The 22,708-nt window shown below is 42.6% G+C and overlaps 1 protein-coding gene across 1 annotated transcript in view; it reads right to left on the reverse strand.

Moving 5' to 3' along the window:
• Window positions 1-22,708, reverse strand: part of CYFIP1 (cytoplasmic FMR1 interacting protein 1) — a 2,370,671-nt gene that overhangs the window by 2,292,643 nt on the left and 55,320 nt on the right. Inside the window, exon 2 of the mRNA XM_044072062.1 lies at window positions 5,242-5,331. Coding sequence (XP_043927997.1) covers window positions 5,242-5,331 — 90 coding nt within the window. The remainder of the gene's footprint in view (window positions 1-5,241; window positions 5,332-22,708) is intronic.

Genomic DNA, 22,708 nt, shown 5'->3' on the forward strand with positions numbered 1-22,708 from the left:
GTGCCTCTTTACTCATCCCTCATCAGGTCCATAATCGAGTACAATGCCCCTTTTGGGATGTACTTTACCAAACACCTGCAGCAACTGGAAAGACCCCAAAAGTACCTCACCAAGAGGATCAAAGGGCTCAAACAGATGCCATATGCTGCCCGGTTAAAGAAACTCCAGCTCTACTCAGTGGCATACTGCCTGCTCAGAGGCGACCTGTGCCTGACGTATAAAGCCATGTCCAACCCGGAATTAAGGGACATGCTGCACCTCAAAAAATCCAAATCCCATCGAGCTACACGCTCGAGACACTTGAACCTCAGCACTGAAATAAATAGGACATGCTGGAGGGACAGATTCATAACCCAGAGGCTCCCTTCACTCTGGAATAAAATACCAGTCCAGGTTAGGCAGAGTCCCTCATTGACTCTCTTCAAGAGGAATCTTGATGAGTGGATGGGAGAGCGTAGGTTTACCCCGGGTATCACTTCTGTGTCACTATTAGACAGAGGCACAGTATACTAACCTCGAAAAAGGGCATAGCAAAATTAATTTAAAATGAGTGGCGAAAGCCAAACATACTCTGGCTAGGCTTATAAATGCCCTAGGGCAGATAGCCTGGTATGAACCTATGAACCTATCTATACTTCTGTTAAGTGTACACAACTGTACTATATTCTTCGTGTTTCACTACTGCAGTCATAACTGATGGGATGGCTCCCAAAGCTGAAAAAAGGGTGGATGGAAAGTTTCATGGAAAGAAAAGGATGTCCTGCAAGACTGCAGTGGCAAACGCTGCTCTGGACTTGGAGAAGGTTGGAAGGTGATCATGTTTGGTGCAAGTATGCAGAGAGGACCAAGTAGCGGCTTCCAAGATGTTCTTAGCAACCACCCCTTTAAGAAAGGCTGTATAGCAGTAGCCCAAGCCTGTTGGCGTCTTTTCATAGTGGTCTCAGCAAAAGATGATACAGTAGGAAATCCACTTGGGGACTGCCTGTAGCTCTAAGCTTCTAAGCAAACAAAGGCCACAAAAAGCTGGTCAGACTTCCTGACATTTTTTGTTCTGTCATAGTAGTAATGCAGTTGTCTATGTACATCCAAAGCATGTAGGATTCTTTCCCCCTCATTTTGGGGGTTGGGAATTATGGTAGGCAGGTGGATGGTCTGGTTTAGAGAGATCTATGTAACCGCTTTCAGCATAAAGGAGGGTTTGGTCCTAACAGAAAGACCGTCAGGGTAGAAGGTAATGAAAGGTTCTACACACAAGGGCTTGAAGCTCTGATACCCTTCTAGCTGAAGTAATGGCTAGCAAAAAAAGCTGTCTTCCAAGTCAGGAATTTGATTTCTGTAGAAGCAGCTGGCTTCAAAGGTGGGACAGTGAACTTCTCCAGAATGAAACTGAGATCCCAAGGGGGAACAGGAGTTTTTTTTCGGGGTCTAATGTGAATAACCCATCTCAGGAAATGTTTCATGATAAGATGGGAAAAGAGAGGGGGGTTGAGTAGCCAGATAAGCTGAAACTGCTGAAGTGTGAATCTTAATAAGAGGAATAAGAAAGGCCTTTGACAAAAAGTCCTGATAAGTATGAAAAGATCAGAGGCATCTAAGCTTAGACAGCACAGTCCCTTTTGTCTCCACCATATAGTGAATCTGTTCCATTTAGGTCTCCTGGTTTCTTTTAGAATGTACCAGACCCATTTGCCAAGGGATGTTCCCCTTCCTGGGGGGCAAAGCATCATCCAAGCTATCAGTTTGAGACTGATCAGGTTGGGGTGTATGATGATGCCCCTGTTCTCTATTAAATGGTCGGCTTGTTGGGGCATCAACCATGGTTCCTTATTACTGAGGCCAAGCATTAGAGGATGCCATGCTGCGTTGGCAAATCTGGGACTATTAAAATACATCTTGGTCTTTCTTCCCTTATCTTCAGCAGTACCCTGGGGAGCAAAGGTACTGAAAGGAAGGCATAGAGAAATAGGTTTGTCCAAGGGAAGAAGGCATCCGTCTTTAATGGCAACAAGGTCTGGCACACCCCATTTTCTGGCTATGTGGAAAAAAACTTCCCAATGCAGTTGCCACTTTTGAGGGACAGACAAGCTCCTGCTTAGGTGATCTGCCAGTTGATATGTTTCTCCTGGTAGGTACTGAGCCACAAGGTGCAGACATATGGAGTTTGCAGTTTCCCCAAAGGTCCAAGGCTAGGCAACAAAGAGAGTGAAACTATAAGAGTAAGCCCCCCTTCCCCACTTGTTTCTGTATCATATAAGAGTGGTATTGTTGTTCTGACACTTTTGGGTCTTGATGGTGAACCCCAGTGAAGCCAGGATCTTGTTGGTGTAAAGCAAATCCACTGAGTTTTTCTAGAGTAGCTGCCTGAATGAGGCAATTGTCTGAGTAGGGATACATTTGAATGCCCTTTGACCTGCAGAAGACCATCACTGGGCTAAGCATTTTTTGAATACCCTGGGTGCAGCAGACAAGCCAAAGGGCAGAGCACAAAAGTGATACTGCCTCACACCTGCTCTGAAGCCCAAGAACCTCCTGTGAATTTTTTCTGTAAGAATGTGGAAGTGTGTCCTTTAGATCTAGGGTTACCATGCAGGCACGGGGGGAAATCATGGTCAGCAATTTTTGAAGGGTTAGTTTGAGTTTTGGTACCTGCAAAAATCTGTGCTAGGGCCAGGATGAGGACAGACAGCAGAATCCCAGGGACAGTGAATTTAAGCAATCTTCTGATGAGAGGCTCCCGACACCCCTTCAACAGTTTGTGTTTGGTCATCAGAAGCTGCAACCATCGAGCTAAGTCCTTTGGCTTGTGTAAAAAGTAGAGGGACCCTGAGGTGTACTGGACTCTGAACGAGTCTCTACAGAGGCCCTGTGCCACAACCTCAGTCATCGACAATAACAAGCCTGAGTGGACTTGCGGATGGCAAATGGGCTTCACCCAGTACCCTAAGTTTTGGATGGGATACTTTTCCTTCTTATGTCTAAGGAGGTCAACCTCAGCCCAACTGGCGGATAACACTGTACATGAACTCACTAATGTGCTTAGCTAAAATCTCATTCCTACGCTTGATCTTTCTACTGTTAAAGCAAACAGACACCCAACAGTTAGGAAGGTCATGTTCTGGGACTAAACAAGTTACACACAAAGAGTTAAAGACCTGGTGTGGTATCTGCTTGCCATAGCAGACACAGTTATTAACTGTTTCTGTTTTCTGATATCAGTCAAGACAGATATGAAAAGCTCCCCAATACAGTACACAGCTTTACATGTCTTCCTTCTCTGGTGTTAACTGACTAGCACTCTGCTTCATGCTCTGATGACAAGAAAGAAGTGGGTTTATGGTGCCTTCAGACTCCCTTTATACACAGATGTCTAAACGTTAGTCAGGGTATCCGCCGGCTTTAGGAGGAGGAGGAAGAAATTCTATGGTAGTCAGTCTGACCAAGGGCTTCGATGGCAGGAAATCTCTTCAGTTATGACCACAACAGTGAAACCCAAAGAACATTCTTTAGTTTCCTTATTGGAGGTTAAGAAAAGGAATGGTATAGTCTCTGGCAATTATCCTTAACACCCAGGAATTCCACATACCATTTTGTCAGGTTTGCAGGTGTAAAGACAAGTGTTCCCTGACTGCCTCTAGAGTGTGGCAAGTCAGGTAACCCTTCAGGAGCATTGGTAGAGTTTCTGGGTGAAAAAAATGGTAATGTAGTCTTCCTCTGTCCCTAAGCCGATGTCCACCTGAGCTGCCTTCCCTCTGCCTCATGGAAGTCTGTCTCCGGGAGTGTCCTGGTGATAACCCTGTGATTTCTTTAAATTACATCTTATCATGCCTTTGATTCCTAGAAATGGTTGTATGTGGGGTGGAAAAGTGGACTCCCTAATGGCAGACAGGGTCTTGCCATCCTGTTCATTCCTAGTAAGCGTCTAACTTTTGGATTAAAAAGAGTAGAACCATCAAATGGGGCATTAAAGAAAATTCTTAAAGCTTTCCACAGAACTGCAGAGACGGATCCAGGCATTCCAACCCATGGTGATGTCAGTGCCTGCTGTTCTGGCTGCATCATCAGTTACATTGGAGAGTGGACACATGCCCACATTAGAAGTGGATTGCAGGGTAGACAGCTGGGAGTCCACTGTTTTTGTCTGTTGTCTAGGACCTTGTCTCTAGGAAGCCTCAGAGAACAGGTCCGAATCAGACTGAGAACTTGAGTGAAGTTTATCCTCTACGCCTAAAGGTACTGACTGGCCCCATTGATCAGAATGAGTGGAATAATTCACAGGATCCACTGGGAGTTGGGATGGATCTGAACTTGAAGACAACAACTGACTCTTGGTCAAGCCAAAACCCATCCAAAAGCCTTGAAGGCCAACACAGTGATCTGAGCTGAGGAAATGTCCCTCCTATCAGAGTATGCCAGAACTTTCCCAGGCCCAATAGAGGTTAGCTCTGAGGATGACCTTGGACCTCAGCTATCCATAGGAGAGGCCCTGAGAGACAGAGATGGCTCCAAAAACTTCAGAGTTGACTCCACCACCAGGACCCCTGCGCACCAATGCCTTTGCTCCAAGACTTATATCAATCCAAAAGAATCAGAGGGTTCGGACCAGTGGGGATTGGATCTGAAAGACAGGAGACAAAAGTGGGGAGTAGTTGGACCCATACCTGGAGCACTCCACTGGGATGCTGCTGGGAAGACTCCTGACTGATGTGCCTTCAAGAACTTCCTCAACATTCAATCAACGTTCATCTTGGTAAGGCTTGCGGTGGACAGAGCCAACCTTTATGATGATGCCATCAACAGAGGTTTGGAGTACCGACTCCCCTGTAATATTAGTGAATGCATCCCAGGACTCACCAGCTGCGGGCAGAATTTAGGGTGAGGGGAGGGAGATCAGATCTGAGCAACTGGTGGACCCGATTCCTTAGAGTCTTAGGTGCCAGACCCAAAGGCTCTGTCAGATCTGCAGACAGTTTCCTAGACATCTCCTCTTCAAATCTCTCTCTCTCACTAGGTTTTTCTTTCAACTTCACCCTGTCTTTATTTCTTTTTCTCCATTCTACTCTCTGGGATGCTGAAGCTGAATTTGGGAGTACTTAACATACGTTGTGAAAATTAAGGCCCCCTGTCTGAGGGAGAAGCAAGCATTTTAGTGCAAGTTGTTCCTTGAACAACCCTGGACCCGAAGGAAGCACAAATATCACAACATCCACCAACTTCATTAAAAAATAAACAAGAGAGGCTTACCATGCTTGAATGGACTGTAGCCTGTTCTATGTACCGTGCAATGCCTGTTACAAAGGCATTTCTGTCTTCAAAGTTAGTGTTGAAGTTTGGCTAAACATTAAAAGAAAAACAAAAATGGTTAATCATCTGTAAGCAACTACCTTGCAATGATTACAATGTACTATCAATTAAGATATATGCATTAAGATACAACATTAAGATCCAGTATCCTTCTCCTACTAGACAATATCTAGTGAGCCCCTGGCACTAAATTATTAGAGTTAATTTTCAACTCCACAAAAATGAAAAATAAATTTAAAACTCATGAATATCCTGCTCTCCTAAATCAACTCTGATGGTCTCACCTCAATCTTACATGCAATGCTCTGTTGTGTGTGTGTGTGGGGGGGTCTCCCTTTAAACACCAATAAAGCAATCTTCCAAAGTGCATAAGCAGGCACAGAGTTACAGTATAGTCTACATTCAGGGTAAAATTTCTCTCAATGCAGCAATGGGCACGCCAGCAGAAATTCTCCAACTGAATCTTTTTAGGCTTTGCACCCATCTACCTTCTATCTAAACTGTCTGTAGTGCTCACACACCCCAGAAATATTCAGATTCTGGATTAACAGTCAAAGTCACTCTTAGCTTGCTTAAACTTTATTCTCACCCCATTGCGACTTGCTTATTTTTTTCTGCACAGTACACAACAACCGCTAGTTAACATTTACATTTACTTACTTATTTAAATCTGCTCATCCAGAAGAGGACTGACTCAGTGTAGACCTATACCAGTAATGACCAAGTGCCTTGATAAAAAAATAAATAAATAAAAACATAACATGCCACTGCAACAATACTAAATGCACAATAAGTTAAGTAGCTAGGACTTCCAAGATGTCTATGGAGTGAACAGATTAATTTGAGCTTTCCCAGTATAAAAACAGGAACTGTGAGAAAAGGGCCACTGGAACTTCCACTTTGGGTAAAATTCAGTCACTGTCTAGAAATCACAGTGCTTGGATTGCCAGCAAAGAAGAAATTTGGACAACCTGAGGGAAAATCAACCAGAAAAGAAGAGAAAACTACAGCTGAGAAAAACCCTGGAGCTGTTCATCAAAAAATTTTCAAGTTTCAGCTTTGCTGCACGAGATGGCTTCTGGTAAGTAACTTGGGAAAAATCCACCAAATCCACTTAGAGGTGTTTAAAATGAACACTCATTGAATATACTAACTCAAACAACAAAAAAATTGTGGAAAAATAGAAAAAGCTTTACCTAGCTATTTTGATGAACTGATAACACTACAATAATCAGAGGCTGTGAAGAAGAGGAGGTGGGATGAGCATGAGCCATCTCAAGAAGAACTGTTCAAATAAAAATAAAAAAAAATAAAAAATCATTGAAAAGTGGGTGGATTCCTCTATGATAAGCTCTGTCTGAGCAGAGGAAGCAGGCAGGGGTGTCCTCTTTCTCTTTTGTTATTTGCGTTACATTTAGAAACACTGGCAAAGAAAATAAGGGACTCAGAAATCCAGGTATATAACTGGCATGGCAGCTTTATTTGAAGATGATATTATTTTATACCCAATAAAACCAGAAAAGAACATTCTAGTGCCGTGAAACATTTTGAGACAGTTTCAAGTCTTTTCAGGATACAAAATTAATGAAGATAAATCAAAGGCAATAGCTGCAAGCTATGTAACCACACTCAAACTGGTTCAGCAATACCCACATTTATGGGACATGATAAAAAAGGATTCTGATATGGCAGATAAGGATATGTGGCAAGAGATTAAACAAAAGATACTAAAAATGAGAAACCGTAAATTCTGTTTTATGGATATGGATAGCAAGATACAAGAAGGTAAAATGCTTTTAGTCCCTTTAGTTTTATACACAGGTCAGGCATATTTTTATCAACCGGAAAAGAAGTTGTGGATAGCAATTAATAAAGAGTTTAAGGATTTTATCTGGGAGGGTAAAATGTCAAGAGTCAAGTGGGATAAAATGATCCTTCCAATAGAACAAGGCGGTTTGGGATTACGCGATTTGAAGGGGTATTTCACACCTGCACAGTTAAGGCTCCTATGCATCCCACAAGCAGAAAAGATACAATTCAAAATGGAAAGGGATGATAACAAAACAGGAGGTAAGCTCAAGAAATAAGGACAGACTGGGATTTTGGATGCAAATCCTTAGGAAGAATAACAATAACCATACAGATTATATTCATAAAGTAGCAGAAAATATTTGAAGAACTAAGCCAACATGGGAATGAAGAAAGGAGCTTCGGCCAATAGGGATGACTGCAATTAGAGATACAAACAATAGGCAAAAAGAGTTGGAATTTATTGGAGAAAGCGGCAAGGAAACCAAGATATTGGGACCAAATAATTAGAGAGGGAAAGGTAACAGAATGGGAAGAGGCCAAGAATTTATTTGGACTGCAGGCTAGAGAATGCCTTCTCTATCAAGGATTGATATCAGAGTACAGGCAAAGGGAAAAAAATAAGGTGATCATAAGCAAAAAAAAAAAAAAAAACAGCACTGGCAGAGTTTTTAGTAGACGTTAGAATAGAAGCTGCTATTAAAAAGAAATAATTCATACAGCATACAAAATATTGCATGATAACTATAAGACTCAATCAGAGGAGGTTAGAAAGGATTGGAAAGAGAGACTGGATTTTTTGTGCACTGGACAATGTCTAGCTGGAGAAAGTACTGGCAATGATGCAAACACAAAACTGGCGGTCAAGTCTTGGGTACAAAAATAGTGGCTAAAGCTTTGGGTACACAACCCAAATCCCCTAGATTTTACCTCCCCCTTCCAAGATGATTTTTTGGAATCTCCGAGAAAAAACTCCTATATCACTGTTTCACTGGTTTCCTGAGATTCTTCATAGTCCTGCATCAGTGACAGCATCTTTTGCTTTTCTTCCCATTGAATTAAAATCAGAAAATGTTATTTTTCAATTTGAAAAGCTGTGTTTTCTCTGTAGAGATAGTCTCTGAATTTGTGCTACCATCAAGGCTAGAAGGTGGTCACTCACCTACAACTTTTATTTCTCACATTACTTTTCAGGTTTAGGTTCCTTTCTCCTGTGCAAGTGTTACAGACTCCAATTTATATTTCCCTTACTCCTCAGACTCCACTTTCTTCTCTTCTAATTTGTGAACCTTTTTCTTCAATGCAGCTGCCTTTAAAGCTTTGAACCTTCTCATTTCCATAGTCTTATTAGCTTTCTTACAGTGTTTCAGTTATATGAAGACCACCCCACAAAAACACTGAAATAATGTTTTCCCTGCAAGTGGCCTACCACAAGTACATTCACCTCATTGTTCACTTCCTCGTAATCCATCACCACACTATTACTTTTCACTTGACCTTGAGCAGCGGTAAACATCATTGAAGAGATGCAGGTGCATAGAACAGATCAGCATCCTCTTAGCTTCATTCATGTCATCCTTATTTCTGAAAGCTTAACCACACCAATACACAACATGCACAAAATTAAATCATAACAATGACCAAGTCAATCAAATTTCCTCCTTCATGGTCCCCTATACTCTTCACTCTGAGCTAAGGTATAATCACTGCTGCAGTGCTGTATACTTCACTCAGGACAGCACCCGTTTCATCAATCTGGTTTAAGTAGCAACCACAAGCTACTTAATGAGAATTTCTAGTCAGCTTTATAACTGTACAACGTCTTATTTGTCTCAGTATAAAAGTACAGCTACTGTGCCTTAGTTCTGTATGTATGTCAGCTTCTTGAGCTGTATAATTGAATTTTTGTTTAGTAATAAAATTCTGTTACGTGATAAAGGATACTACATACCAGTTAATTATAAAAACTGAATATTTTCTTGTAATGAACATTTTATCAATACCATGACATTTACCTGTGCAGAATGCTTTAATCCAAGATGATTACCCAGTAAATAAGTAGTTGACAAAATAAATATGCTTGATAAAGAAATATGCTTTTTGGATGCAGTTTTCAGTAAGGTAAAGCAGAAAAGCTTTCTGATACTGTGACATTTAACATGCTTTATTATTTTTTTCTGAATGTGTAACAAGTGCAATAAAACAATGAACATATACTAAACCCAAATTACAATTCCCACCTTGTCCTGCCAAATCTGCCCCTCCCCCAGCCATCAATGTACCCCTCCTTCAAGGTCTAGGACACTGCTCATCCAACACTGATTATTACAGTAAAAGAAGAAAGAAAAGTTCACAATCTGTGGTACAAGGACGGAGTCCTGATTGCAGCCCTGGCCACCTGCGTTCAATTAATGATTCTGTGAACTGGAGGAGTTGGGCTTGAGGGAATGAAAGGGGGTGGTAATAAGCAGGCAATCTTCATTCACTCATTTTGCTTGGGAAAGAGGTAGGTCAGTCTGCTGTGCTGCAGATACTGCTGCCACACTGAGGAAACCAGGTGGTATAGCAGCAGTAAGGAGTGCTAAGGAGTGGCAAGCTGATCAACTTACCAAATACAATGAAGAGTCGCATATGGACGTTGTATGCATGAAAACACACACACCCATTTTCCAGTTACGTGGAGCACTGGACACTTTGTTTTAGCAATGCAAGATAAGATCTCATGAAGTTAGGACAACACAAAACCTCCTAACCCCTCCCCCCAGGATGATAGACCCGGACTCTCACTCCTTTTCCTGGTGTCCTATAACAGTGGATGCATGGAAAAGAAGGATGGCACAGGAATTGGAGCTTGAGGATTCTGAAAGGATAGGGAAGGGACAGGGCACAAAAAAAGCCGCACATAAAGTGAGTAAACTAATGGCAATAGGGCACAGTATGCACCTAAGAGTATTAGCAATAAATTGCCAAAACTCTTAGACCAGAGACCTGAAGGTGTTTTTTTTCCCAGACAGCTGACATCACAAGGATTATGACCTTAACATAAGACTGGAATTTCCTCTGTACACTGTTCAGAGCTGGGTTCATTCTGATCTATCTCTGCAACAAAAAATTCACAGCAGAGGCTATGACTTTCTCTCTACAGCTAGGACATACTGCCACAGTCAATTTTTAATGTGTCCATCCAGTGAAAACAAATCATCCGTAAAGAGAGGAGGATCCATGCTACTCTGTGCCATGTCCCATGGTGTCTTAACCACTTGGTACAGCTTAGCATACACAACAAAATCTACATCATCATCTCTGCATTTTGGACACTGGCCAGAAATATTTGGGTCAAGACCATAGACAAAATTATGTATACTTTAATTATAACCATTATACTACATTTTTACTCTAACAAAATGTACCCAGTAGTCGAAGCATCATAGAAGACTTTACTCCAAGCATAACACAAATCACTAGAATAGTCATAGTATGAGAACCTGTCTCACACAGAGAAGAACTACTTTGATGCAAGTCTTCATGTGAATGAGCAGGCTTTCATATTTAGGTTGATGTTCATCGTGTTTCACTGTTGCAGTCATCACTGTAGGGTTCTTCCTGCCGGCAGGCAGCCCTCGGTCGTCCAGAATCCCAAAGTCTGGGTCCGGCGTCGGCGGTGTACTCACCCTCCCTGACGTCAGTGCACCAGGGGTACAAAGCTCCTAGCAGAAGCCATGTTCTCCAGTCTTTCTTGCCGCGCGGTGGAAGCAGTTCGCAAGTGCCGGTCGGCTGACTCCTGTTATTTTTGGTGCTTCATACTGAAGACATTCTTCTTTTCAAAGCTAAGTACCCGTTGAAACTTTTTCTTGCTCCAGACCGATGTCAGAAAAAGTTAATAATTGTATTTCATGTGGGAAGCAAATACCTCATAAGGATTTTCACTCTTACTGTATTCCTTGTCTAGGCCCTGACCACGACGTAGCTAGTTGTCGGTTTTGTGCTAGATTTAATCAACGTACTATTAAACGGAGATATGATTTTGCCTTTCATTACTTTGGGAGGCGATTTAATTATACCATGTCGTCGGACACGCTTCCGACTACCGGAGTTCATAAAAGGCACAAGGATAAGGATAGGCCTCCGAGGTCCAAATCAGATGACAGTTTACAATCAGAGCCAGCTGCCAGTTCAGCCGTCGTCAGTGAGGCGCTTTCGCAGCCCCTGTCGTCGGCCATTACAGAACCACTTGCCGAAATGGACTCCCACGAGGAGCCAACTAGGCCTTCGAATACTCCAGGTGCAGGACCTTCGGATAATGCTCCCTCGGATGGGTCCAGAGCCGCTGTGCAGATACCGGCTTCCGAGGGGGTTTTCAGGCCTACGCAGCTTCAGGCAAAGGCAAAGGCAAAGACTCCTTCTAAAACAAAGACTCAAGCCCAGGCCTCCTCTGATCCGGGACCTAAATCTCAAAAACAAATGCTTAAAATGGTGGAGGACTTGCTAACTATGATTAGGGGTTCACATCCCCCTCCAGACAAAAGGCCAAGACAAGAATTCAAGAATTGGATTATGAATCCTCTGATCAGGCATCTATCTCTTCAGTGTCTTCCTCTGAACAGGATTATACTTTCCCTCCTTATGAGGATTCTGATGCTGAGGAATCCATTCCTTCAGCTTCTCCTCCTGAGGATTATTCTTTTGGGGAAATTTTACATGACATGAGGGAACATTTTCACTGGGAAGGACAGGAGTACTCTGAATCTAAGAGAAGGCTTTGGGATTTCTTTCTTCTTCCCCAACACAGACCCCTGGCTATTCCTCCTATTTTGGATATTGTGGATGATGTCTTTTCTGAGTCTAATTTAACTCCTGACTCCTTTCCTCCATCCCCTTTTAAGCCTGATAGATATTACAGAGTCCCTGACTCCCACCAGTTTCTCTTTAAAAATCCTACTGCTGATCCAGAAACCATTTCTCAGGGTCCTAAGGGTGTTAAGGCTGCCACTGCTAAGAACCCTATTCCGTCAGATAAGGATTCTAGAGCTTTGGAGAGATGGGGCAAAAAAGTGTACACGTCTGCTACTTTATCTATTAGGGCATTAAATTGTCAATTTCATATGTTGAAATATCAGCAATACCTTTTGTCTGTTATGAAACAAAAACTGGGTACCATTTCTGCATGTGCAGACAATAAGGAATTACATGATTTGATGCATGCTACTGAGCAGGTGGGGAAACATACCTTAACACTGTGGTTTTGATGCTTTGGAGGCCTCTTGCAGGGCAGCTGCCACTGGCACGGTCATTAGAAGGCATGCTTGGTTAAAGGAACAAAATATGCCTGATCAAGTGAAAGCAAAGTTACTGGATGCTCCTGTTCAACATAATTTTTGTTTGGGTCTAAGGCTGAAGAGGTTATAAAGAAAATGGAGTACAAGGCAAAATCCATGCAAACAGTTGAGGATTTCTTACAAGTTCGGCCTCCTAGATTTAGCAGAAATTGGCCAGCTAAACATTGGTCCTTTCCCAGCTAGGACAGGCCTCAGAGGGGTAGATATAGGCGCCCCAGAGGGAGGGCCCAAGCACAGACCTCTTATAGACCTAGACGGTGGAGTGCTTCTACCCCCAGGGGTGGAGAAGTTATGTCTCAACCTTATAGGAAACAGGCTCAATGACTCCCCCTGCATGGCTCCAGGAACATCTCTCCTGGAAGCTCCTCTGGGAGGGAAAACTTTCTCTTTTTCACCGAAATTGGACTTACATTACCCAAGACAAGTGCGTTCTGGATGTAGTTTTAAGAGGTTACAAATTCCACTTTCACACCTTACCAAAACCAAGCGGATGGCCAGACCTACCAAAAACTCAATGGGCAGAGGCATTAAAACAGGTGAGGTCCCTCATGGCTATGAGGGCCATAGAACTGGTTCCAAATTCAGAGATGGGACAAGGCTTTTATTCAAGACTCTTTCTAGTTCCCAGAAAACAAAATACTTGGAGACCCATCCTGGATCTGTCAGTCTTAAATACTTTCCTGGAGATACCAAAGTTCAAGATGCTTACTCTGCAGCAGCTCCTGCCAATGTTGAGCAAAAATGCATGGATGGTGACATTGGATTTAAAGGAGGCTTACCTACACATTCCTATCAGACAGGAGTGCAGAAGATACCTCAGGTTCAAGGCAGGCTCGAAACATTACCAATTCTCTGCACTGCCCTTTGGCTTGTCTACTGCGCCCAGGGTCTTTACCAAGTGCCTGGCACCAGTAGTAGCTTACTGCAGACTCAAGGGAATTCAAATTTATCCTTATCTGGACGACTGCCTTATTCAAGCAGACAGCAAGGACATTTTACTCCAGCACCTGGAATTTGTTCAGAATCTACTCAAGTACCTGGGATTCACTGTGAATGTAAAAAAGTCAAATTTGACACCCACTCAACAGATAACTTTACTGGGTGCTCTTTTAAACACAACAACCCAGATGGGTGCTCTTTTAAACACAACAACCCAGATGGCATTCCTGACATCAGAAAAACAGCTACAGCTGGCTTCAACTTTCAAAAGCCGGGCGTTAATGTCTCAGCTAACTGCAAGGAAATTCCTGCAGGCTTTGGGTTACATGGCTTCCTGCATCCTACTCGTACCATATGCAAGACTGCATATGAGGAAGATACAATGGTACCTAAAAAGCATATGGTTCCAGCATTGTCACAGTCTAGAAACAGAGATTGCTGTCTTGCCTTGCCTGCAAAAGAAATTCCATTGGTGAGCCATGGCATGTCTTCAAAACAAAGGGAAAGCCTCCTGCCTACCAAGTGATAACCACAGATGCCTCGGATTATGGATTGGGAGCCCACTTGCAGGGGAAAGGCCTGCAAGGTTTTTGGACAGAGGATCAGAAGCATCTACATATCAATTTAAAAGAGATGTTAGCTGTGCAGAATGCCCTCTTGGCTTTCAGGGATCTTTTACAGCCAGGGCAGCTACTGATACGGACAGACAACACCACAGTTATGTGGTACATAAACAAGCAAGGGGGATCACACTCCTACCCCCTTTGCAGACTAGCCATGACTCTATAGAACACAGCACTAGCTTGCAAAGTGGACCTACAAGCTCAATTCCTGCCAGGGAAACAAAGCACTCTGGCAGACAGCCTGAGCAGAAACCTGTCAAACCCACACGAGTGGATGCTAGACACCCAAATATTCAAGATGATTACAGAAGCCTGGGGCTGCCAGACATAGATCTATTTGCATCTCCCCACAACTACCAGTTACAGACTTTTTGCACAAGGACATATCACAAGCTGGCATGGAAAGTGGATGCTCTCTCATTCAGTTGGAGGAACCTCTCGGGGCACCCCTTTCCACAACCACCTCTTCTACCAAGGGTGTTATTAAAAATAAAACAGGACAAACCAAAGCTGATCTTACTAGCCCCGAATTGGCCTACACAATTTTGGTACTCAACACTGATAAATCTATCCCAGGAACCTCCTTGGATTCTACCTCAGATTCCAAATCTTTTGTCTCAACATCAGGGCCAGGTCCTGCACTCTCATATCAAAACTCTCAGCCTGGCGTATTCAGGGTCTATGATTAAACCTACCCTTTCCAAACAGGTCATGGATGTTATCTTAGAAGCCAGAAGGCCTAGCACTAAGAAATCTTATGAAGGTAAATGGAAGAGATTTTGCACCTGGATGCATGCTCAGGAATCAGATACTCACATTCCAAATATTCCATTGATTTTACATTACCTAACAGATATGTTGCATAAGGGTTTATCTTTTTCCTCCATAAAAATACATGCCTCAACTATCTCTGCACATTATAATACAGATCCTCCAATTTTTTCACATCCACTTCCGAAACAATATCTCACAGGAGCAAAGAATTTAAGGCCCCCTAGGACACCACCCATTCCTGCCTGGGACCTCAATTATGTCCTGGAAAAACGTACTCTGCCTCCTTTTGAGCCTGCTGCCACATCTGATATAAAGTATTTATCATGGAAGACTGTTATCCTACTGGCTTTAACTTCAGCCAGGAGAGTCTCGGAGTTACAAGCGCTCATGGCTGTGGAACCTTACATTATTTTTCATCAAGACAGGGTTTCTTTGAGGACTAATCCTACTTTCATGCCTAAAGTGGTTTCTAAAGTGGCTTTAAACCAAACTATTCACCTGCCAACTTTTTTCCCTAATCCACAAAATAAAGGGGAGAGGATCTTGCATTCTTTGGATGTGCACAGGCAGCTTCGCTTTTACCTGGACAGAACCAAGGATATCAGGAAAACAGAACAACTGCTTGTTTCTTATGCAGCAAATTCCCAAGGCAAAGCTATTTCAAAACAAACCATTTCTAAATGGATTGCTCATGGAATCAGATTTTATTACTTTCATCATGGAAAGCAAATTCCAGCTGCTGCTACTTCAGCTGCCTTTCTCAGGGGAGTACCCACCAAAGATATTTTAGAAGCTGCAACTTGGAGTTCAGTGCATATTTTCTCTAAGCACTACAATCTCCCTCTTTATTCTAAGTCTAGGGCAGGCTTTGCTTCTGCAGTCTTGAAAGGCCTTCTAGCCGCCCCTTCTACTCAATAACCACCACCCTTTATCTCAGCTTTGGGATTCAACCCTACAGTGATGACTGCAACAGTGAAACACGATGAACATAGTACAGTTGTGTACACTTACCATAAATGTAGATGTTCGTGTGTCTTCACTGTTGCAGTCTGGGTTACCCACCCTCCTGTCCTCTCTTATACTTTTATTAGTGTGGTTCCCTGCTTCACCCTTCTTCTAAGGTGTATTTGCTACAGGGTATGGGGTTTGTTGTTAGCCTTTACTTTTGGGCACCTGACATCTGGGGCAAGAAAAACTGGAGAACATGGCGTCGGCTGGGAGCTTTGTACCCCTGGCGCACTGACGTCAGGGAGGGTGAGTACACAGCTGACGCCTGACCCAGACTTTGTGATTCTGGCCGACCGAGGGCTGTCTGCCGGCAGGAAGAACCCTACAGTGATGACTGCAACAGTGAAGACACTCGAACATCTACATTTATGGTAAGTGTACACAACTGTACTTTCTTCAGGGAGGACACTAGACAGAGACATTACCCTTTACCACAAAACAGACTGAAGTGGCAAAAATGAAAGTCACATGCTTACAATGACAACAGATCTACACTGGCAGATTCAACATGGTCAATTCAAGGATTAAAATGGATAGGTGCCTAGTCAATTACATTCACAAAACTTTCTCAGATTACCTTAGCCCTTCCAATTATCCACAATCCTTGGTATGAAAGGTCTCCATCAGGTCTCAGAAGCCCACAAGTCAGAGGAACCAAAATAAAAATCTAAAGGAAGAACCAAGTGCAGCCCCAAACAAGGCAACATCCAGTGGACCAACAAAGTGGGGACTACAAGTGTGAGAAAAGTGTAAGAGCTGAAAATGCCAACAGATCTATCACTACAGTAAGTGCACTACTAAAGTTAACCATCTTGGGTAGTTCACCACAAAAGATTACTGCCGCTCCAAACACTAATTCTGACCTGCAAAGATATTCATTGATGCCCAGAATGCAGCTGCAAAATGGTCATCAACCAATGTATTTCTGAAAAAGGCTTAAGATGTAGTGATGGATCTAGCAGTATGAACACAGACAGCATGAGTTAAGGCACTGATATAATTTTGGCAGTAAAATATGTTGCATTAGGAAAGTCAATAAGAAAGAGTAACTTTAGATATTTGTGATCCAATTTCTTTGAAGAGAAGGTACCGAAGAATCCTCTCACAGTTTTGGTTCTGTAAAAATAAAAACTAACATGGCTGTGGACTTGCAAATAATGCAACAGATATTCACCACAAATGGAATAAAACAGAAAGAAAACCAGATCATCAACTGTAGCAGCTCTGATCAAGAAAAAAATATTGGTATGTAGTGATGCCATTGGTCTTGTGAAAACAGATGTAGAGTTTGTGACTCTGAAATCTTTCTTGCTTAAGTAATGGCCACAAAAAAAAAGAGAAATCAAGAAGAGGCAGGCTAGCAAGTACGGTAGGTGCACAGGCCAAACTAACTTTGGTAAACATGAACAAAAAAGCCAGCACCTTGGAACCAGACCGGTTTCAGCATAAAGCTTTCATCAGTGGTACATCACAGATAACAGTTCAAACCCTGCAATATATACCTGATCCAATTAAATATCCATGACATCATTTCCTGTTCAAAATAAAGCAAAGTTATAGTGATACCAAAACCTAGGCACAAACAATCATATTCAGCCACATAAAAAGTTAATACAACTTATAAAGTGCCTATATTAGTGATTAAAAAATACAATTTATAATTCACTGTTAGAAAATGATGCACAATGCACCATGTATTTAATCCAACCTAGTGGTATCCATCACATGATGGGAAGGGAAAATGGTTATAATTTATCATTTAATCCCGGTGGAAAGAGACCACAGATTTTACAATCCATTTCCTTTCCTTCATGTTTAATATGTTATGCCACCCTGTTTTAAATATTACCTGATATTTTGTCAATGACTGTGGAAGAAAACTTCGCTGTGTGGTGAATCAGTGAATGTCTGTAGACAGCGTTGGTGGCTCTGGCATTCCTAATGTCCCCTAAATGTTCTGACCTTCAAAAGTACAGTTTTCTACCTACCTAAATGTAGATGTCCGATAGGTATGCATCTGCAGTCATAACATATGGGTTGTCCTGCCTCAGGCAGCCTTGTCGGCTGGATTCCAAAGTCTGGGTCCGGTATAAAAGCGTCAGCGCCATCTTCCTCAGTGTTTCTTGCCCCAGATGCCAGGTGCCCTCTAAGGAAGGCTAAAATTTGGAGAAATGCAATAAATTCCAAATATTTTCAGAAATATATATAAATAAATATATATATATATATATATATATATATATATATATATATATATATATATATATATATAAGTATATAAAACAAATACACCATAATAGATAACCCCAGCTAGCTATGAGAGGGATAAGAACCCAAGAAATACCACACCTGACTGCAGATGTATACCTATCGGACAACTACATTTATGGTAGGTACAAAACTGTACTATGTCCTTCAAGGATGCATCTGCAGTAATAACATATGGGTAGAATACCACAGCCAATCTGGGGGTGGAGGATCTATGTAAAGGATGGTGTAGCTAAAATTCCCTGCAGGACTGGATCTGGAATATAAAGGTAAATTCTAATGCTTGGAAAATGTATGCACGGAGCTCCATGTAGCAGCTTCTAAAATGTCCTTGGTAGCCACCCCTCTTAAGAAGGCTGTGGAGGTGGCTGTAGCTCTGGTGGAATGAGGTCTAATGTTAGCTGGCACAGTCTTTCCATGAAAGGAGCAACAAAAACGAATGCAATTTCCTATCCATTTTGAAATTGTCTGTTTGGAAATTGCTTTTCCTTGTGCACCAGCAGCATATGCCACAAACAGCTGGTCAGTTTTTCTGTAAGTTTTAGTTCTGTCCAAGTAGTAGCGCAACTGTCTGTGTATGTCCAGGAAGTGCAGAAGCTTTTCCCCTTTGTTTTGTGGATTTGAAAGAGGGTAGGCAGGTGAATAGCTTGGTTTAATGAGACTCTGGATACCACCTTTGGCATAAATGAAGGATTGGTTCTCAAAGAGATTCTGTCTTGATGAAAGATAAGAAATGGTTGCACTGCCATGAGGGCCTGTAACTCAGATACTCTTCTTGCTGAGGTTATGGCCAGAAGGAAAGCAGTCTTCCAAGACAGGAACTGTAGTTCTGCTGATGCTGCTGGTTCAAAGGGAGGCAGTGTTAGTTTTTCCAACATGAAGTTAAGGTCCCAAGTAGGCACTGGTGGATTCCTTGGGGGATTAATGTTTTTAATTCCTCTTGGAAACTGTCTTAGGAGAGGATGAGAGAAGACAGGTGGATCAGTATTGTACTCTGCTGAAATTGCTGAAGCATGAATTTTAATGGAAGAGTAAGACAGGCCATTGTGGAGCATTTCTGCCAAGTATTCCAGGATATGTGCCATGTTCATAACTGTTGCATCTAGGCCCTTTGAGGTGCTCCAGGTGTGAAATCTTTCCATTTTGCTGAGTATGCCTTTCTTGTGGAAGGCCTCCATGATGATATCCTTCACTCTCTTGGATAGCTTATCTTGGTGATGAATCAAGGTATCTTCCAGGCAGCTAGTTGCAATGTTTTCAGGTTGGAATGCAGAGTTTTGTAATGCTGTGTCAGGAGAAGCTGTCATTGTGGTAGCCATGGTTTCGTCCGTGCCATGCTCTTTAGCAATGGGTACCAGTGCTGTCTTGGCCAGTCCGGAGCCATCAGAATCACTCTTGGCTGCTCTGCCTTGATCTTCAGTAAGACCTTGGTCATTAATGGAAGAGGCGGGAATGCATACACTGTTAGGAGTTCTCCAGTTGAAAGAGAGGGCTTCCACTTTCCATGCTTGTGGGTGGTATGTCCTTGAGCAGAATTTCTCCAGCTGATGATTGTGTGGGGAGGCAAAGAGGTCTATGTCCGGTCTCCCCCATGAGTGTGTTATCTGATGGAAGATGTGCGGGTGCAGCATCCATTCGTGTGCATCCATGATGCTCCTGCTTAAGCTGTCCGCCAGTATAGTGCCCTTTCCTGGCACAAACTGGGATTGCAGCTGTATATTGAGTGTCAAGGAAAGTTCCCATAGATTCATTGCCAGTCTGCAAAGAGGGTAGGAATGGGTGCCTCCTTGCTTGTTTATGTACCACATAACTGTGGTATTGTCTGTCCTTATTAGCAGGTGGCCTTGATGTAGAAATAACTTGAAGGCCTCGAGTGCATGTATCAATGCCGCATTTGGTTTATGTGCATGCGTAGCTCTTTTGTGACCATAGTCCTTGGATGCACCTTCCCTCCATGTGTGTAATGGTTTGGCTGGCTATAGGTTTGGTGAAGGGCAGACCCTGTTTGACTGGCTTGCTTGAGCCCACCACAGAAACTCCCTTTGAAGGCATGGGATGAGTGGTATCAAAGTTTCCAAGCTGTGACTGTACTGAGTCCATAAACTCCTTAGGTACCATTGTAGTTTCCTCATATGTAGCCTTGCTTGAGGAATCAGAAGAATGCAAGAAGCCATACCCAGGGCCTGCAGGATTTTCCTTGCAGTCAGCTGAGTTTGTCTTGACAGGTTTTTGAAGTAATCCGGTAGCTGTCTTTGTTTTTCTTCTGTGAGGAAAGCCATTTGGGTGGTTGTGTCTAGATTAGAAAGGTTATTCTTTGGGATGGTACAAGTCTTGACTTGTGAATGTTGACTGTATATCCCAAGGCCTGAAGAAGATGGATGGCATAACTCAAGTGTTTTTCCAAAATTTGTTGGCTGTCCGCTTGTATAAGGCAGTCCAGATACGGGTATATTTGCATCCCCTGAAGTCTGCAGTGTGCAACTACTGATGCCAGGCATTTCGTGAATACTCACTAGATAAGCCAAAGGGCAATGCTGAGAATTGATACTGCTCTGAACCTGCAAGAAATCTGAGGTGTCTTCTGCAGCTTTGTCTGATAGGGACATGCAGGTATACCTCCTTGAGGTCCAGAGTTACCAGCCAAGACCCCTTGCCCAGCATGGGAAGGAGTTGCTGTAGAGTCAGCATTTTGAACTTTGGCACAATGAGATAAGTATTTAGTGCGGACAAGTCGAGAATAGGCCTCCATTGCTTTTCTTTTCTTGGAACAAGGAAGAGTCTGGAATAAAATCCTTGGCCTTGTTCTGAGAGAGGAACCTTTTCTATTGCTTTCATTTGCATTAAGTTTGAAATTTCTTTCAAAGCCTCTGCCCTGTGATTTGGTGGCAGGTCTGGCATGCCTTTTCTTTTCGGTAATGTGTGAAATGGAACCTGTATCCTTTGTCTATTATTTGTAGTGTCCATTTGTCCATTGTAATAATGTGCCAATTTTCTGAAAATAAGGAAAGCTTTCCGCCCAAAGGTGCTTCCAATTGAGCCCTGGTTGGTGTTGTCAAAGTAAAGTCATTGAGTCTGTCCTTGTGCAGCAGTTGTAGGCCCTGCACTACCTCTCTGGTTGGGAGGCTGCCATTGATGTCTCTAGCTTGCCCTCTACCTCTGGCACGCCTGTTCTTGCCTCTCTGAAATCTCTCTGTGTCTGGAAAGGACCAGTTCTTGGAAGGCCAATTTCTGCTGAATCTTGGTGGTTGGACTTGCATAAAATCTTTGACTGTTTGTACAGATTTTGCCTTTTCTTCAAATTTCTTTAAGACCTCCTGAGCAGTGGAGCCAAATAACTATTCACCTGCCAACTTTTTCCCTAATCCACAAAATAAAGGAGAGGATCTTGCATTCTTTGATGTGCACAGACAGCTTAGCTTTTACCTGGACAGAACCAAGGATATCAGGAAAACAGAACAACTGCTTGTTTCTTATGCAGCAAATTCCCAAGGCAAAGCTATTTCAAAACAAACCATTTCTAAATGGATTGCTCATGGAATCAGATTTTATTACTTCATCATGGAAAGCAAATTCCAGCTGCTGCTACTTCAGCTGCCTTTCTCAGGGAGTACCCACCAAAGATATTTTAGAAGCTGCAACTTGGAGTTCAGTGCATATTTTATCTCAGCTTTGGGATTCAACCCTACAGTGATGACTGCAACAGTGAAACACGATGAACATAGTACAGTTGTGTACACTTACCATAAATGTAGATGTTCGTGTGTCTTCACCTTATACTTTTATTGGTGTGGTTCCCTGCTTCACCCTTCTTCTGAGGTGTATTTGCTACAGGGTATGGGGTTTGTTGTATGTTAAATTTTTGTTTTACTTTTAGCCTTTACTTTTGGGCACCTGACATCTGGGGCAAGAAAAACTGGAGAACATGGCGTCAGCTGGGAGCTTTGTACCCCTGGCACATTGACGTCAGGGAGGGTGAGTACACAGCTGACGCCTGACCCAGACTTTGGGATTCTGGCCATCAGAGGGCTGCCTGCCGGCAGGAAGAACCCTACAGTGATGACTGCAACAGTGAAGACACTCGAACATCTACATTTATGGTAAGTGTACACAACTGTACTTTTTTCAGGGAGGACACTAGACAGAAACATTACCCTTTACCACAAAACAGACTGAAGTGGCAAAAATGAAAGTCACATGCTTACAATGACAACAGATCTACACTGGCAGATTCAACATGGTCAAAAATGGATAGGTGCCTAGTCAGTTACATTCACAAAACTTTCTCACAGATTACCTTAGCCCTTCCAATTATCCACGATCCCAAGTCAGAGGAACCAAATCTAAAGGAAGAACCAAGTGCAGAAGGCAACATCCAGTGGACCAACAAAGTGGGGACTACAAGTGTGAGAAAAGTGTAAGAGCTGAAAATGCCAACAGATAAAGTTAACCATCTTGGGTAGTTCACCACAAAAGATTACAAGATATTCATTGATGAAATGGTCATCAAGGCTTAAGATGTAGTGATGGATCTTAAAATATGTTGCATTAGGAAAGTCGAATCCTCTCACAGTTTTGGTTCTGTAAAAATAAAAACTAACATGGCTGTGGACTTGCAAATAATGCAACAGATATTCACCACAAATGGAATAA

Source organism: Protopterus annectens, chromosome 5.part0 (genome assembly GCF_019279795.1).
Source record: "Protopterus annectens isolate FY-2018-M chromosome 5.part0, PAN1.0, whole genome shotgun sequence".
Taxonomy (NCBI): Eukaryota; Metazoa; Chordata; order Ceratodontiformes; family Protopteridae; genus Protopterus; species Protopterus annectens.